Source organism: Cyprinodon variegatus, unplaced genomic scaffold, assembly GCF_000732505.1.
Source record: "Cyprinodon variegatus isolate N-32 unplaced genomic scaffold, C_variegatus-1.0 Scaffold141, whole genome shotgun sequence".
Lineage (NCBI taxonomy): Eukaryota > Metazoa > Chordata > Actinopteri > Cyprinodontiformes > Cyprinodontidae > Cyprinodon > Cyprinodon variegatus.
The window spans coordinates 171,755-189,490 of record NW_015150594.1 but is presented as its reverse complement, the minus strand read 5'-3'; the positions used below and the strand labels follow the sequence as shown (position 1 = coordinate 189,490).

The 17,736-nt window shown below is 35.9% G+C and overlaps 1 protein-coding gene across 1 annotated transcript in view; it reads right to left on the bottom strand.

Moving 5' to 3' along the window:
• utrn (utrophin) overlaps positions 1–17,736 on the bottom strand; it is a 214,009-nt gene that overhangs the window by 25,575 nt on the left and 170,698 nt on the right. Inside the window, exons 66-70 of the mRNA XM_015376772.1 lie at positions 16,707–16,818; positions 11,952–12,088; positions 6,256–6,294; positions 5,685–5,750; positions 292–357 (exon numbers count right to left, since the gene is read on the bottom strand). Coding sequence (XP_015232258.1) covers positions 292–357; positions 5,685–5,750; positions 6,256–6,294; positions 11,952–12,088; positions 16,707–16,818 — 420 coding nt within the window. The remainder of the gene's footprint in view (positions 1–291; positions 358–5,684; positions 5,751–6,255; positions 6,295–11,951; positions 12,089–16,706; positions 16,819–17,736) is intronic.

Here is a 17,736-nt window from a genome sequence, read left to right as displayed (position 1 = left end):
AGAGGCATTTTTTTTCCTGGTTCGTTCAAAACACGCCCCATAATCACAGCTCTATGGAGCAGTATCAGACTCATATTCTGACTAGAATTGAGTAGGACTACGTCAGGCTAGAGAATTTCACTTATCCGCACTAATTTGGGGGTTTTTAGCATTAATTTGAAATTCAAATAAAAACGGTGCTCCATCCTAAACAAAAGTAAATGAAATCCCAGTCTACAATTGGAAAAAATGTTTGGATAAAAAAAGTAAAATGGAAAAATATGTTGAAAATCATTATGCATAATGGCTTACATGCTTCCTGTGGCTGAGCTGCTGTCAGTGGGGAGAGAGCCATTGGATCGTTCCATTTGAGCCAACCTGGAAAACAAAACAAAAAAAAACAGTTAAAATGAAAGCCTTCAAAGGCTGTTAGGACATCGTTAAAACACAGAGCACTGCTGCTAACAAACGAGGACATCAACACCTCGGTGGGCGAACTGTAAAAACGTGCCGTCAAGTCAGCAGGAACGCTCACTGACAAAGAAATATAAAAAGATCATCTAAGTTTAGCACATGCACATTATATATACATTAATGAATGCAGTCACCAAAATGGAAGAGCATTTGTGGATGATTATGTGTAGCAGACATGAGGTTGTGGAGAGTGAAAATAGACACGGTAAAAACATTTATGATTTCATAATTGCAAATCCACTCAAAGCAAGGCAGTTATGCTAATTAAGTCAATTCCTAGAGCTTATATGCACACAAAAAAACTAAAACACAGAGTAGGGATAAAGTACTCAGTGTTTTATTGTTAATTTTGAAAATATGAAAGAGTTTACATAGAAGACATAAATCTTAGATATAACCATTTTGTTTCAGCTTATTTGAGAAACTGTGATGGCATTGCTTTTCATTTATAATTTCCAACTTATTGAACTGAAGCGCATTACTGAATCAAGTTTTCAGCATGTTTTAGTCACAGATGTGTCCACGGTGTCCTCGCAGCTGAATATTAGTTTGGTTCCATTATAATTTGTGTGTTCATCCAGGAAGTCTTTTTGAAGCTGAAATTTGACGCATTTTTCGCCAAAGGAGTGGATAAACTTCAGAGGTCAATGCACAGCTAATTTGAAAGCAAAGGATCCTGAGTTCTCGTTATGCTGCTATAGAGCAATGATACTAAAGGACCTAAACACCTGGACACAACTTTCTGTACTCCTCTGGTCATGAAAGACAAACCCATAATTGTTGCAAAATTAAGGGGTAGTTCAGTTTTCAAAATTTTTATAAAGTTTACAAAATATACTCTGATTGAACATAAGTGAAATGAGCCAAAACATACGGTCTAGAGAGGGCCCCTTCAACACTGAGTCAAAGGGAGGCAGTTTGGAGTAGACCAATTATAACTGTGGACAGGTGGAGATGTGTAATTAACAGTTATATAAATCGTTTAGAGTAATTGCTTCAAAAGGTTGTGCAATAATACAAATCCTATTCAGTTTAGTGTTTCTAATTATTCTGCTGAGTAGAAATTCAAATGCAATGGTAGATTTTTAGGTTTAATAATCAGTAAAATTGTATTAATCAGTACTTTTGTCAGGAAGCTATTCCTGTGATATTTTGCTTTTATTAACAGGGGGGTGGTTTCAAGTTTGCCCATGTGTGTAATGACACTTTTACTTACAATTCTACATTTGCCGTTTTTTTTACTTCTTTTTGCTGATCTTTAAATATTTAACTCCAAGTTTATCTTCTTTTTATCCATAGGGAATAAACCGATCTATGTGCATCATAAAGATTAAGCAATGGTGACAAGGAAAGATTGGTTTTAACAGAAGAGTTTCAATCTTCAAACCCTTGGTTGATCTAAAATTACAGAGAGTCTGTCTTACGTTTACCAAAAATATCCTAATATCCTCGTTCCTTAGGACATTTGGCCAGTTAAATGAATTTTGGCCAATGTTGTGTGGAATGATAAGAAAAGTTGGACTTTCCTGAAAGATGTTTGTCTTGTTAGACAAACTGATTTCAGAAAAAAGATGTGCTGCTTTCAATCACAGTGATACTGTAATGGTCTGGATCTGCTTTGCTAACTCAGGGCCTGGACAGCTTACGGAAAATAAAACTGTGGCTGCGTTCACACTGCAGATCTTAATGCTCAGAATTTTGTTTTGTTTGAAATTTGTGAGATTTATTTACGTTGCCGTTCACATTTCCAAATATATGCGACTAGTATGTGATCTCCTGTGTGAACTGTATTCACACAACCTAAGTGTCCCGGATGCGCAGTAGAGGAAGCAATGACGTCACAAGAAAGTGTGCTATGCGTTTACCGAAGTAAACATGGATGGTAGTGCTGGAGCACATCTAACGATCCTTCATTTGTTTCCCAATTTTTTACAAACATCTTTTCCTAATTGGTTAAAAAAAAAAGCTCTCCGCATTATCGTCCGCCATGGTTGTTGTTTTTGTTGCAGCTTCTGAGTGTCAAGACGCAGAATAGTGACCTTTGTCAAGTATTAATGAATCAGGTTGGATAAATGCGACCTGGACGTTCAGATACAGGTTGCATTTGAAAAGATCAGATTGGTATCGGATTCAGGACCACATAGCCAAGTGGCCTGGGTCACCCCGGAAAAGAATTGGATCAGTGTTGTTCAGACTGCGATGAAAACAGGTTGCATATGGGCAAGAAAAATCTGATTTGGGTCACTTCAAAATACAGTGTGAATGTAGCTTAAGTGCTCTGCCGTCATTAAGAACATCCCACAGGAGTATGTGCAGTCAATGGTGTTTGACCTTAAGCCCAAGTGCACTTGGATTATAAAGCAGGACAATGAATCAGATTCAGCGAGTCTAACTGACTAGCAAAAAAAAAAGAAGCAACAGAGAGGTTTGGAGTGGCCTAGTTAAAAACCAGACTTACCATGATTTGCACAACCAGTTAATAGGTTTAGATGGTATTTACATGTCCTGTATGGCCATTGGTTAATGATAACTTCTGTTTACATATATGAATACACAGCTATTTAAAAACAACATTCACTATTTATTTAGGGTATTTATTCTAGATAAATTTGTAACCTGTGAGACAACAAGCTAAACTATAAAGATTCTATAATGAGGGAAATGCATCTTTAAGGGGAATGCCGTTTTTTTTACATTGGGCCCTTGATTTTACATTATTACATCATGTTCTACTCACCGACAGTTCTAGTTAAACAGTTCAACTGAAACATCATTAGTTCAACTTTTTTATTTTCTTTAGTCCAACTGCTTTTTAATATTCTTTTTTGTTTCTGCATTTTTTTATTTTTTCTACTTGCTTTGATTCTGTTTTGTTTTCCTAAATTTTAATCATATAAAGCACTTTGCATTGTCTTTGTACTGAATTGTGCTATACAAATACATTTTCCTTGCCTTGCCTTATCCATATGAGTTTTAGGAAGATGTTACCTGGATATAACCTTTCCGAATGTCTTCAGAACGGCTCCAAATGACACAAAACTCATATGGGTGAGTAGAACATGATGTAATAACGTAAAATCAAGGGCCCAATGTGAAACAAAATGCTGTTCCCCTTTAACGCTCAGTATTTAGTTTTTTATACATGTCTAACTAACTTGCTGAAAGAATGATGAAAAAAGTGCTGCATAACTGGAATTAAACTGGGAAGAATTACTTTCTGAATGTGACTGAAATTATCATAAAATAGCCATAGTCTCCAGATGTTTCATACACTGTTGATTAAAACAACTATTTCAAGAGAAATTCATATTGGACCACAGCAGTCACAGAGAGCCCATTGGAGCCTGGGGACATAGAGTACAATTCTTATGATAGAGTAACTGCTTATTAGAATAAAAGTATCCAAATTTTCTTAAGCATAGTTCCACTGAAACTTCCAGCAAAGCTTCTAAAGACTTAATAACATAAAAATAATTTATAAAAACTAATAATGAATCCCATGTTTTATTCAAAATTAAAAGCAACAATCACACTGAGTGAAAAAATGGTTCCACTAAGGAAGAGTGTGATTAGGTGTTTGGGTGCTCTTTGATGGAAGATTTTAAAACAATTTATTCCAATATATTTTGTTTGCATTTTACTTTTATTTGAGGTTTGGCTGAATTAATTTTCCACTTTCTTGCCCTGCCTGTCAGTATAGGTGGTTGAGTATGGTTTGGTGGGTTGGGAGTCCTGGATATAAAAGTGCTCACCAAGGTGTAAAATACTGTAATAAATATTGTTTTATAAACTAAGACTGCTCTGAACTCTGCCACAGCCTGATCACTGACCTATCAACTGTGCTTCTTGGTCTTGGTGGAACACAGGAGAGATTGAACTCCACACATGGACTATTTCCTAATGAGAAAACCTCTGATGGCAACTGTGGCGCAGATTCTACTGATAAAATATTGGAGTAAAGAAGGATGAATCCAAATTCTATTCTTCAACCCAGTGGTTCCTCATATCCCAATAAATAGACTATGAAACTCTTCTTTTAGTCTAGAAATCAATGAATGGCTTTGCACCAAAATACATTACAGACTTGTAGACAGTAGTAAACTACCCAGACATCTCGGGTCCTCTGGCTCAGGTCTATTCTGCATACCGACAACCAGACGAAAACATGGAGAAGCAGCTGTAGTTCTTAATCTCAGTTAATGTCTGGAATAAACTCCCTGAAAAGTGTGAAAATGCTGAAACCCTCTGTTACTTCAAACTGAGCATACAAACATAATGGCTTAGATTGGCATTGTACTGTGCTAGCTAAATAAAATTAGTAAAGACTCCAACTTCAGTTTCATTTTTGTAATCAATCATTTTAATCATTTTATATATATATATATATATATATAGATCTCTCTCTCTATAGATATATACTGTACATCTTACTCCAAGCCTCCCATAGGTGAACCAGGCATCCATCATATTTAAATTTCATAATCTATTTTCATTTATTTGAATTATTTGTTTTACCTGTTTGTCACTGCAATGTAATTTATATTTTCATAATTTTTCTATATACAGCTCTTTGAATTGTCTAACACACAAAACTACAATAAAACTCAATGAAGTTTGCATATACAAGGTACCAAAACGTGGGAAATGTATGAATACAGCCAACATATGCAACCACAAAATTAAACTATGCTTCTGCAACAAGGAATTACTAGAGATGATTGTAGATAAAAACATTTAGAGTTTCTATTGAAAGGTTAACCATTTTAACAGTATTAGGACTTCATGCAAATCTGCTCTACGGCTACTACAAAAGTGTTAAAAAAAAATAACCCGGTTTCCATAAGGCAATAAATTAAATATGAACACCTTCTATATCTTAGCCTTGATGATTAATAAATATCAGGTTTTCCCGTCTTTTGGCTTTTCCTGAACCGTGAATGTTATTGCCCAAAGGAGTCATTTAAAAATAAAACCTTGTTTCTAGAGAGTCAAATTCTTTTGATCTGTCATGCAGATGCATTTTTATTTCCCTCTGCCTTAAAGTTATAGAAAAACTTCTACACTTTCCTTCCTGATATATTCTGAATGTTTCAACTTTAAATTTAGGCTTTTGGTGATTAGTTTATTCTCTATTAACTTTTTTCACAGCAATAGAAATGCGACGAGGAGGGTTTTCATGCCCCTCAGTCAAAGGAATTGATGAGATGGTGATGGGAGTCTGGAGTGCATACCTGCTGGCATACTGCTCTATCCTGGAGTGGGTGTCGTCATGAGAGAGCTGAGGTGTCTGGGACAGCCTGGAAAATGAATGGAGTAATGGAGATGGATGAGATTCTGCGTGCCCACACAGCCTCGTTAAAACAGAAAATCACGAGCACATGCGCACACATTCGTTCACACATTCACAACCTAATGGCCCCGCACAGCTTCACCTAGAAACAAATCAGATGATCCTACAGAGAAAGAAATATGAAAGTGGGATGATCTACGTAGCGTTCAGATGCTTTCTGACAGGCCAGTGGGGATGAGACACTGTTTTCTAGGTGGTTACTTTAATAAGAAGAGGAAGGTGAGAAAACGGCGGATGCTTCCCCCCCCCACATTTTTAGGATGCTTGTTCAACCAGTGGATCAGACAGAAAGGCAGCCAGTCAGGCAACATGCAGTCAAAATTTAGGTGGTGCAAGGATGCCGGTGGTGGGAGATGAGGTTCTGATTTAGGGGTGAAAGGAGCAAAAGGAGGTGTCGTTCAAAAGCATTCCAGTCTGGAGACGGGGTGTAGTTACTGGTGACCAATACTTACTCATACTGCTCCGGACACATGCTGATGAGAGTGACGGGACTGTAAGGAGGGAAGGAGGGGAAGGGAGTAAAGGCACCACAAAATTATTTTAGGGTCAAAATCAGTCAATGGGTCTGAGAAAGACAAAAGGAGGAAAAACAGGAGGAGAAAAAAAAACCCCTCCATATTTATGCATCCAGTTGCCAACCAGTGGGTTACACATAAGGGGAAGGAATGTTGTACAGTCAAGAATAAATGTACACACCTTATGGCTCCAACAACAGACCTTTTTTTCCCCCAAAGAACACAGTATGCAAAAAACCCAGGGTTCCTACAATATTTCAGACTTCACACCTTTTCAGGTTGTTTTTGTAGATGTTTGAGTACAGCAAAGTCACGTAGAAGAGTTTTTAGTTTTAGTTTCTTCCACCCACATATAGATAAATATTTAGATGAAGTATTTTTTTTTTTTTATCACATTCTATGGTCTCTCATTTAATGTATAAAACCCAAATCCTGTCAATGACAGTTATTTGTACTACATTTGAAATACCACATCTTGAACTGTCTCTGATTTTACATGCAAACTGAACCCAGCTGATGAACCCTGGTCGAGCGTCTAGATCAGGGGTCTGCATCCTTTCATATCCAAAGAGCCGTTTTGCCCAGAGTACGACCAAATAAAAGTTGTTTAGAGCCGCAAAATATACCGTGACCTTTTTTTAGAAAACCTTTTTTTTTTATCTTGTATAGGAAATTAGTTGTTGCCATCTCAAACAATCAATTCATATATTTTTAATGTTAAAACCTATAATTTTCAAGCTATTTCATAGAAAAATGTTTCTTAAAACATGTTTCTGGTTCTTTTAATCTCATTCTTTTCCATCTTATTAAAAACGCTAAAGCTATTGATATATATTATATTAAGTATATAATATAGTACATTATTTAGCTCTTTATATACATTTTAGCCACTATTAATAGCCGCTGGTGAGGGTCCAAAGAGCCATATGTGGCTCTGGAGCCGCAGGTTGCAGACCCCTGGTCTAGATGCAGTAATGTATAAGTTGACATTTCTCCTACAATCAGTGTGTTTAACCCCTCCAAAAAAAAAAAAAAAAAAATAGCTAAAAACACTTTTAGCTATTAGATAATATTTTTACAAACTTGTCCTGACTTCAAAGGTGTTAAAAAATAAATGCTGTACCTTTTAAGGCCACATAGGAAATGCTGAAAATCTTAATGCATGTTTTGCTTCTAATACTCCAGACAATCCAGTAATCATCTAAAATGGTATTAAAATGGTATGGGTTCCTGAGAGTTTTTTTTTTTTTTTTTTTTTTTGAGAATCATTGCAAATACTTTTTTTTTTATCACAGCATTTAATTTTTTAAGCCACCCAACTATGACCTATAAATCATTCAAGTAAATGCCAACCAATAATGATAATGGTTCATTCTGCCAATCTTGTAATACACTTGGCAATTTTTTACATAATAAAGTCAATAAAGCTATAAATCAGCCATAAAGCTATAAATCAGTAATAAGATTAAGTGTTTCAGCCAATAATGTTATAACACATTTTGTGTACAGTTTGTGTTATTGAATACACCTGATAACAGATTATTCTCAAACTGGCTCTTCCAATGCAAACACTGCATTGTAGGCAACAATAATAATGAATGACTATGATAACTAATTCACTTTACCTGCATTTGATAAGCTTAATCTCCCATTTTCGTTTTCTATATCCAAGGAGATCAATAAAAAAATAGGATAATATTCTGACAGCAACTCGATACAAAGAAATAATGTATAGGGCCTGGTGCTTAATTTTACATGTATGTGTCACCACAAACATTTTAAAGCTTAGATCCACTTTAAGATATCTGAGGAAAGTTTAATGTTTTAAACATGACTTTATAGAAAGGAAAGGTAGCTTGAAATTTTCTGCACAGTACCTCAAAGGAAGAGTGAAAAAACAGGAAAACAAACCCACTCATGAATGTGACAAAGTCTTCAAATATCCACCTTTCAAGTCTGTGCTAATGTGCTGCCTTTAGAGTGGGAGATAAGAATTTGTAATCTAAAAATATTCAACTTTTTCACTGAAATATATATATATGCTTTCCCAGAGGAATCAAACTCGGGGTTCAGATCAATTTTCCTTAATTCTATGCTTTTCTTACCACATACACCAAAGCAGGTGGAGCTGTTCAATGCCAGTGAGTGGCCATTTGTATAGACAGAGTGGAGAGGGAAGAAATGGAAACAATCAAAAGACTACGGTTGGGCAAAGGCAGTTTTCCAACTGCACAGACAGAATAAAAACTGTGAGCTTTTTCTGTCTTTTAAGATGTGGACATCAAGTCGGACCTTTGAAAGTTTGAGTGCTTTCGGAAAAACAATTTCCTTTCAAAGTTGTCTGAAATGCATTCTGTGTGATATGTGCTCACATTAACATGGAGGAGGAGGTTAAGGATGAAAGAGTTTCTGCTTTCCTGATAAAATATTCAACGTCTGGACAGACTGACTTTTAATAAAAGATCCAAACTATGGGATTATAGCATCAATGTATGCAAAAAAAAAAAAAAATCTTTTGTTAAGTACTAACATCCATTCAGAAGCTCTTTTGTCCTTCTAGCTACTTCAGTAAACCATGGAAATGCTGACTGGGAAAAACGACAGAAACTCCTAAAAGAGTCTGTGTCTATTTTCATCACCTTAAGGATTTGTTATAACTGAACAGCATGTGCTTCTCAGTTTTTTTTTCCTTCAAGGTGAATGCCCTGAACAGCTTCTAAAAATCAATTTGGTCCATCATGCTGTGGTAGTCACTTTGTCTCTGTTAGCGCAGGTTTTTTCTTTACATTTCCTTTATCCCAATTTTATTGTCAGCAGTAAAAAAAAAGAACCCATCTGTGCTTGCTGACACCTCAACCTGTCGGATACAGGGAGACAGCTAGAGGGCCACAAGAAACATTCCAGTAAATGTGTGAGTCGCTTGGTGACAGATACATCCTTTCACTTGTTCTTCTGTAAGAGAGAACTAAGAGCAAAGTACATAAAAGAAAATGAAAAACAGCTCATGCATGAAGAGAAATTTAATTAAAAAGCTATATATGTATAATTATGAAATGCCAGGTTTATACTGTTTACTCAAAACTGACATACTATAGAAAGTTTAATTTAAGTCAGCTCATTCTAAACAATCTAAAATGGATCTTTTTTTTTTATTTATTTGAGAACCCAATCACACATTTAGCTATGATTATTTTTAAATTGTATAGATTAATACTCAGAAGACGGTTTTGCAGGATATAAATGTATATGAGCATTTGTGCAGTTCTATAGCACATACAGTAGAATATGGTAAGAGAGGGAATTTGGTTTACTCACGATACATATAATATAACAATTTGTATACATTTTCAAATCAAAATGAATATATAAATGAAATAATACATCAGATGCAAATATTGGGGGGCCACGACATAAGTATAAATAAATAGAAATACGTTTTTTCTGCCTATATTTTTTTTATGGATAAGATCACTAAACATCTGAAAAAAATCCTCCATCGGCAAACTTATTAACACGCTTGCAAAAGCCTGAAATCTGGTAAGAAAAGCTAAGGAGCGAAAAAATAAACAACAAACAAAAGAACATTAGCAGGGTCCTTCTAAATTTTAAAAATATAGCTGTGACAAATCCAAAATCTCCTCAGGTGTGACATGAAGCAAAAAACAAGAGAGAGAAAAGAGTAGGATGTGTTTTGCTCTCTCTCATGAAGAAAATGAGAGTGGGAGGAACAAAAAAAAAAAAAGAGGAGAGTGAGGCTGAGAGTTAAAGGAGGGTAATTACTCAAAACCTAATCTAGTTTTCTCTACTGACACTAAGTCAATAGAAACATTTTTAAATTCTTAGAACTTTCTTTGGTTACGATGCAAAGTGGAGTCTGAACATAATTGAAAGAGTTTACAGTAGCAGAAAAAAATCTAAAATAATTTTACTGAAAAAACTCAAAGCTAAAGCAGGATTATGGCTAATGGTATTTCAATGTTTTAGTATGTTAGAGGAAAATAATTCAAATTTCTGTATTACTTACAGAGCTACCGGCATTTATAGTCTAATGTTCACATAATGTAGTCAAAGAAACTGCAAAATGATCACTAACTCTACTTTCCCCTCCCTACTGGTATATTTTTAAAAGATCTCATGCAATGATTTCCTTCCCTTAGGGAGCATTTGTCAAGAAGGAGGCTCTGCAGGAGTCATTTCTCAGAGCACAGGGTTGAAAGTGAGAACGGGCAAAGGTGGGAGGTGAGGAGGAGGACGGATAGGGGCAGTTAGTGCAATCCATCTGAGTGTTAACAGTGGCCAACTTTAAGTTGGGAGAGAGCTTTTGTATATCTAACAGGTGACTCATCCTGAGTGCTGAGATGCTGCAGAGTAACATCATGTAAAAGTAAAGAACAGTTAGAAATAACAAGAGGGTGGATACACATTTAGACACAGAATAAAGAGGGGAACACTTGAGTTTGGTAGCAGAGATTGTTTAGAAGACAAATGGAAATTAACACTATTGTGGTGAATGTATAAAAAAAATATATATATCTTTAGATCTTTATTTCAGGAGATCTAATTATCCTATTAAAATCAAGAATTTATGATCAAACATTGGATTTAAACAAACGCAGAAATTTTGGTTTATCCTAATCAGAAGTTAAAATTAATTCTCAATCCGAATGGACTTTAATGATGGATATAAACAGCTTTTTATTGCGGTTTGAACCATAAAAAGATCACAAAAATAATTTTAAAAACAAAGGGCAAGCGAATGAGTTTTGATCTATAGTGAAAATGGGTTATAGCTGATTATTTCTGGATTTTTAGGAATCTCCAAGATGCTGCAAGGCTGGTAAACCTGAGTGCATTTTTTTAACTATTTGTATAAAGTAGGAAGAACACAAAAGATAATAATAATAATAATAAAGGAATATCATCTCAGCTTTGCCTCATTAATCAGTAAAATGGATGAAACTCAGACATTGGTTGGAGTTCTGACAGAGTGCTGATCCCAAACACTCATCAGAGATAAAACAGGCCAAACTAGTCAGATTCTAAACTCCACGAAATCCTTTTTAAACAAATCATAATTCAAAGTTTGTACTGGAAACTGGGCAATGAACTCAGCTACCATTTCAGCCAAGAGGAGATGTCAAACGTCCAGCTGGAATCAGGCCATGGATGAATTGATGACCACAAAAAGTGCTAAGAGGCATTCATACCAGTGCTAATGAGGATGTAGATATTAAGCATGTGTGGACTGGAAAAAGTCCAAAGTTAATATTAATTTGAGCAACCAGTCCTTGTTTTCATAGTTAACTGAACTGGTCTGTTGGATAATAAGGAAAAAGGGATTCAAATTTATCATTAACTTCTTACATGCTTTTAGTGAGCGAGTAAACGTCTGAGAAAAAGAAGTTTAATGTAACAGAAAACATGAAGATCTTTATTGTTCTTCAGATCTTTGCTACCTTTGGAGTTTGTCACCAGTTTCCTTTTCTATTTCCATTCCTTTGCGTTATTAAAGTGTCAATCATTGACTTTGAAATATATTGACATCATCAACGCATCAAAAATATGTTGTTTATATAGTTTACTTACTGAATGTAAAGCAGCGCTCTGGCTCTTAAGCTTATAGAGTAACTTACGTCTCCAGGTTGTCTCCCTCTAAAACCGTCTGGACTGGTAGGTAACCCAGCCGGGGATGCTTGGCAAAGTACTTCTTCGATCGGAATTTGTTCTTTAGCACTTTGGTGAAATCTCTCATGTCTTCGCCTGATGTTGTCTAAAAAATGGAAGAAAAAAAAACACAAGCATAAAAACTGAGGATTAGGCATCCTGTGCACATGTAGTGAAGATCAGCATTTCTGTGGAAGAAAATTAGACTGTTAATTAGACAATAAGCAAAGGTGTTTCACCCACAGAAGCAATTTCAGTCATGCAAGCAAACAACAAATTAGCACAACAGTCTGACCGGGGGGGGGTGAGCAAAACCCAGTTCCAAGTGATTTATAATACCGCACACACATCCTGACAATTTTTTTTTTAAAAAGGGGGAAAAAAACTGCTTTAGCAGATGACAGATACGTGTAACAGGCTTGTTAAAGCTCACATGGCTTATTGGCTAATCCGCACAACTTAAGATGGTAGCTTGAACAAATCACCAGCACGTACAGAGCAGCTGCAAGAAAAAAAAAAAGCCTGTGCTTCATTAAATCTCTCCTCTGTGACTGTGCAGACATGCAATCTCAGATACTAGATAACCAAAAGGCATGTATCCCTATCAAATTATTCAGTGCATGCAGCATTGTTTACAATGCTTAGAGCTTTTCACAATTTGTCAAATTAAAACCACAATCTCTTATGCATTTTTTGGACTTCATGTGAGAAATTGTGAAGTTGAGGGAATTTAATCAACATTTTTTAATTAAAATAATGAAAATGAAGTCAGGCATGTATTCAGCCCCTTTAATATCCTGCATAATAATAGCATCCACTGCCTGTGTGTAATTTAAACTCAAGATAAAAATGGTTCTTTGTGAGGGCTTCAGAGAAGCAGCAAGAAGCGATGGTGGTATCTTTGCAGTTCAGGTGGGAGAACGTGTCAATAAGAAAACTATCAATCGAGCACGCCACAAATCTGGCCTATAAGAATAAAAAACAGGCATAAGACAGACAGGCATAAAAATACCTGCTGTAGTTTGCCAAGAATCACAAAACAGTGTAAGAACATCCCTGACCCTAACCCTCTTGTCATTTAAGGTCAAAGTTAAATGTTCATATATTGGTCCATATATTGTGTGTTAGAAAGGTAATGCTACACATCACCTCAATCATGATGAAGCCAACCATGGTTTCCATAGGCCAGTCAAACACCAGACTTAAATTTAACTCAAATCTCCAAGATTTGAAATAAAATGGTTCCAGATGCCTCCATATGATGAAGAAAAATGCATGTTATGCTTTTTTTTTAGGTTTTTATATGCAACATTTATTCAAATAAAACCCTCATCTTACTTTTATATCAAACCCGTCCAATACTTTGCCTCTGACTGATACAAATTCCTAATAAAATATAATGAGGTTTTCAGAAGTATAGGGACAAAACATAAAAAAAAGCTGAAGGAACTGTAATTGAGAAATGCAGCACAGGAGCTGCAAAGACACCCCAGCATTAATAATTCAACAAGGCACAGTAATATGGTGGGTGTCATAATCCCTAATATTTGGCCCATGGGTATATGTTAGTGACAGTTAAAAAAAAAAAAAAAGACTAAAAATGACAGCAAACCTATTAGAAGCAGAATTTCGACTAGAAAAACATAAGCCCTTAGGAAAAGTACGAGTTTAAACGGGCGACAGAACAAATTAAAAGTAGAAGTTTTTCACCCACTCAAATTTATAAATTAATGAAAAGCAGGATAATGGACATAAAATAAACAGCAATGCAAATAAAACGCTGCTGAAAAACAGTCAATAAAACAGCTGCACTGTGTCGCTTATCGTTTTCCCAGTTAGTCAAACAGGGTGCATCAATAAAAGAGGCTAAAAGGCTTGATATGATTATTAGAAAACTACAAATGTGATTATATTACCGTATATTAAGATCCTGAAGGTAAACGTACAATAAAAATTACATAAGTTGCAAAAAACTGACATTTAAAACAGGGAAGTGAGTCAAATATGTTTTTAGCTATCTGATAGAAATTAGAAGTTAGAAGTTTCCGACTGTAACATGCATTTTTCCCCCAGCCTCCACCAGCTAAAGGGTCAATAAATCTAGGTCAAGCTTAATGAGTGGGCTTCACGTCCAACTTTCACAATAGAGACAAAACTGCTTTCAAGGTTTCAGTGCTTTTGTTACTACAGCCAACCCAGTATCGATCTGTGAGCATTAGGATGGTGTTTAAGGAGAAAACAGCTGAAGAAGAGTTTTACTAAAACATACTTCTATTAAGCATTTTTTTTGGAAATATCTTTCTAGTTGATGCTTGTTTCATTAGGTTTTTTTCAATATTTTTTTTTTTTATCAGGTTTTATTCTTTCTGCTATGACTTTTTGAATTATGAGAAAAATCTGTTTGTTAAAACAAATTGTAGGCCTAACCACCTACTTTTATTATCTGCTCCCATTTCCTTCCATTGATCTCTTTATGATTATGTTGCCCTTTTTATTTAAAGGGAAAACATTGCTTACTGACAAGCAGAGAATAAAAATAAACATCATGATAAAATATCTGATTAGTTTTTGAACATGATATTTTCTGATCCTTTTCTCTCAGGCGTTGTCCAGTATGCTGTCAGAGGTATCGCTCCAAACCAGAACACATCTCTGCTGCACAGATAGCACATTGTGCCATTATTACATTCTTATCAACAAGGTGCTGCCAAACAAAGCCCATCTTGCACTGGATGTTCAGCACCAGGCTCTGAGAGTCGCTTAGAGATTTGTCTTTGCTCTGTTTTAAAATGGGGAGCTGCTCTGTGCAGATAGTCAGACGGCATTTAAAAAGAGGGAAGGAAATATGACAGAATTCAGGAATGAAATGCAGAGAGTTATAAAGATTAAAAAGTGATGAAAGAATGACGTAATTTAGTGAAGATATTTGAACAATTTAGGCTAATGAATGATGTGAAACAGGTGGAATTAAATATTTGTTAGTTTTCTGTGGAACAACTTTTCGAACTGAATTATTCCCTCCCCTTAAAGATACTCCTTCTAAATCATTCAATATAATTTTGAACATATATTTCTCCTTTATTTTTTCAGGTTCTGCAACAGCCTTTATTCAGTTTACAAAAATATTCATTAGGCCAAAGAAATGTAAAATGTGAAAAAAATAACCAATAAAATAAAAGGATTTGAAAAAAAACCAAAAAACAAAGCTGAATTAGCTTCCATCCATTTTTTGTCACGCTTTATCCCAAGCGGGGTCACGAGGGGCGCTGGTGCCTAGCTCCAGCTGTCTATGGGCAAGAGGCAGGGTACACCCTGGACAGGTCGCCAGTCCATCGCAGGGCAATACAGAGACAAACATGACAAACAACTATTCACGCACACACTTACACTTAAGGAAAATTTAGAGAAACCAATTAACCTAAAAGTCATGTTTTTGGACTGTAGGTGGAAGCTGGAGTACCTGGAGAGAACCCACGCATGTTCAGGGAGAACATGCAATCAGGAATCGCACCCAGATCTTCTTGCTGCAAGGCGGCAGTGCTACCCACTGCACCAATTTACCTTTGATTAAATTGTTTACTTTAATATGATGTGAAAGATTTAATGGATAATTTGACTTGGTTGGAATTATTTGGATTAAATGGATACTTTTATGTTTAATATAGCCAACAGTTTGAAAAGGTTTAGAAAGGTGTCACAAGTAAAAAGCAAATACTCAGTTTTAGGAGAAAGTTACTTGTTTGCTCTACATTAAAATAAAAAATAAAAATCTGAAAAGGCTGAATAATATCTTAGCGCTTGTATTAGCTCTGGAATAAAGCTTGGAAACATTTTCCACACATATATGAACAGAAAAAACCTAAAGTCTAATTTGACACACTGGAGTGAATATGCATCACTTCTCCTAGTTAGGATGTACATTTCTATAAAATATGAGTATCTAAAGTCAAAATTCTTTTAAAGATTTATACAAAAATGAATTCATGATTGTTTACTTTAGGCAAAACAATGGAAACATTTCATAAATAACGAATCTAAACCGGTGCTGGAGGACAAACAAGCTAATTGATGCATTGCTCAGAAATAACACCTTTGTCTCCATTGCTTTGTTTTAAAAAGACTAATTATCACAATGAAGAAGAGAGAAATATAAGAAATTATTTTTCCTGTCTGTACAAAGCCTTTCCAACACCTTTGGGGTGAACAGGAACGCTGACTGAGTGCCAGCAGCTCCTGTTCTCCCACTGCAGCTAAGTAGGCTTTGTGATTAGAGGAAGACCCTTGCAGCCAAGTGCTAAAAACATTTTCAGACTTCCCATTGGAATGAACATTGTTCCAAGTGATGCAGGAAGCTTGCAGAGGAGTTCATCCTTAATAGAAACTTTGTCAAAGAAGATGCTTTGATTTAAGCAGCACAAGGAAATGAGGTAACAGCATGAGTTGAATGGTATTACAAAAATTAACACAGAGTAAGATTACAAATATGGTGCATTGATAATTCAGTAGTCTCTCTCTTTGTGTAATAGGAGGATTAATATTCATTGGTTGGAAGACTGTATCTAATTTGACATTAAGATGAGCAAGAAGGTTATCAAGTGTGAATTTAACTGGATTCATTTAATGGTTAATTGGAGAGTGTGAGCGTGTGGAAGGGAGATATGGCATAAGCTGGTGGAGAAAGTGTGCAGACGTGTGTGAGGGAAGGTTGTGTGTTGCTTCCTCACCGGTGTGCAGTATTCAACCATGGGGTAGTTGAGCTTGTGGCCCTTGGCGGTGCGCCCAGAGAAAAAGCAGCTCTGACACACGTCGTAATTGAAATGCTTCAAACTGCGATACCTACGTAGAGAAGTGGGAGAAAACCAGTGAGAAAAGTTAGGTTGGGAAGAAGTTTCCCGATATGTCACTTTTATATCCTCTGGGTCTGTTATTCTGCAAGTGCACAAGTGAGCAGATTGGCTTACAACGTGACTCATCATCTGGAGAGCTGTCTATTCCCACTGTCACTTCGTCAAGCAGGCAAACTAAAGGCTGACAGAATGACAGACTGCCGGATTTCCACCCAAACACAACACTCTGACAACAGCTGTGGGGATGTTGTCCTCAGCAGCAGCTGTAGCAAGTCTGCCATTAAACAGCTAAATTGAGACAGGAGCCATTCAGACATAATAGCTTAAGTCTTTTATCTTTCTCTCTTCTCCAGCTCTCCCCAAGGTTAGCTGACTGATGAGCTACAAAAGAGAGCTATACATCAAAAGATGCAACAGTGCACACAACTGCACTAAGTCAAACACACCATTACATCGTGACAAGAAGCATATTACTATAAGGAGAGGGCGTTCAGTCACCTTCACTCAGGAGGTGAGGAGGTAATTAGTTAAGCTACCAAACGACGCTGGTTAATTATCTAATTGTTTTTTTAAAGGGGGAACCCCAAAACATTTGAAACATATTTTATAAAAGGACATTTTTCAAAGGATTGAGGTAGGGATGTAATGACAGTAGATAAATACATACAGGTCTGCCATGTTGCAGACATCTTTCCTTGGTTAGATTAAAAACATAAGTACCAAAATAAAGAATAACTAGGTTAAATTAAATCTGAAAGGGCTGCATAACGACAAATGTGATTATGGCATGTGAAAATTTAACGGTGAAGTTTAAATGGTCTTTTTGTTACAGCAAAGAGTTCAGGGCTTCCAAACACAAAATGAAAGTAATCAGAGAATAAATGTTCAGATAAGTCCTCTTACTAAT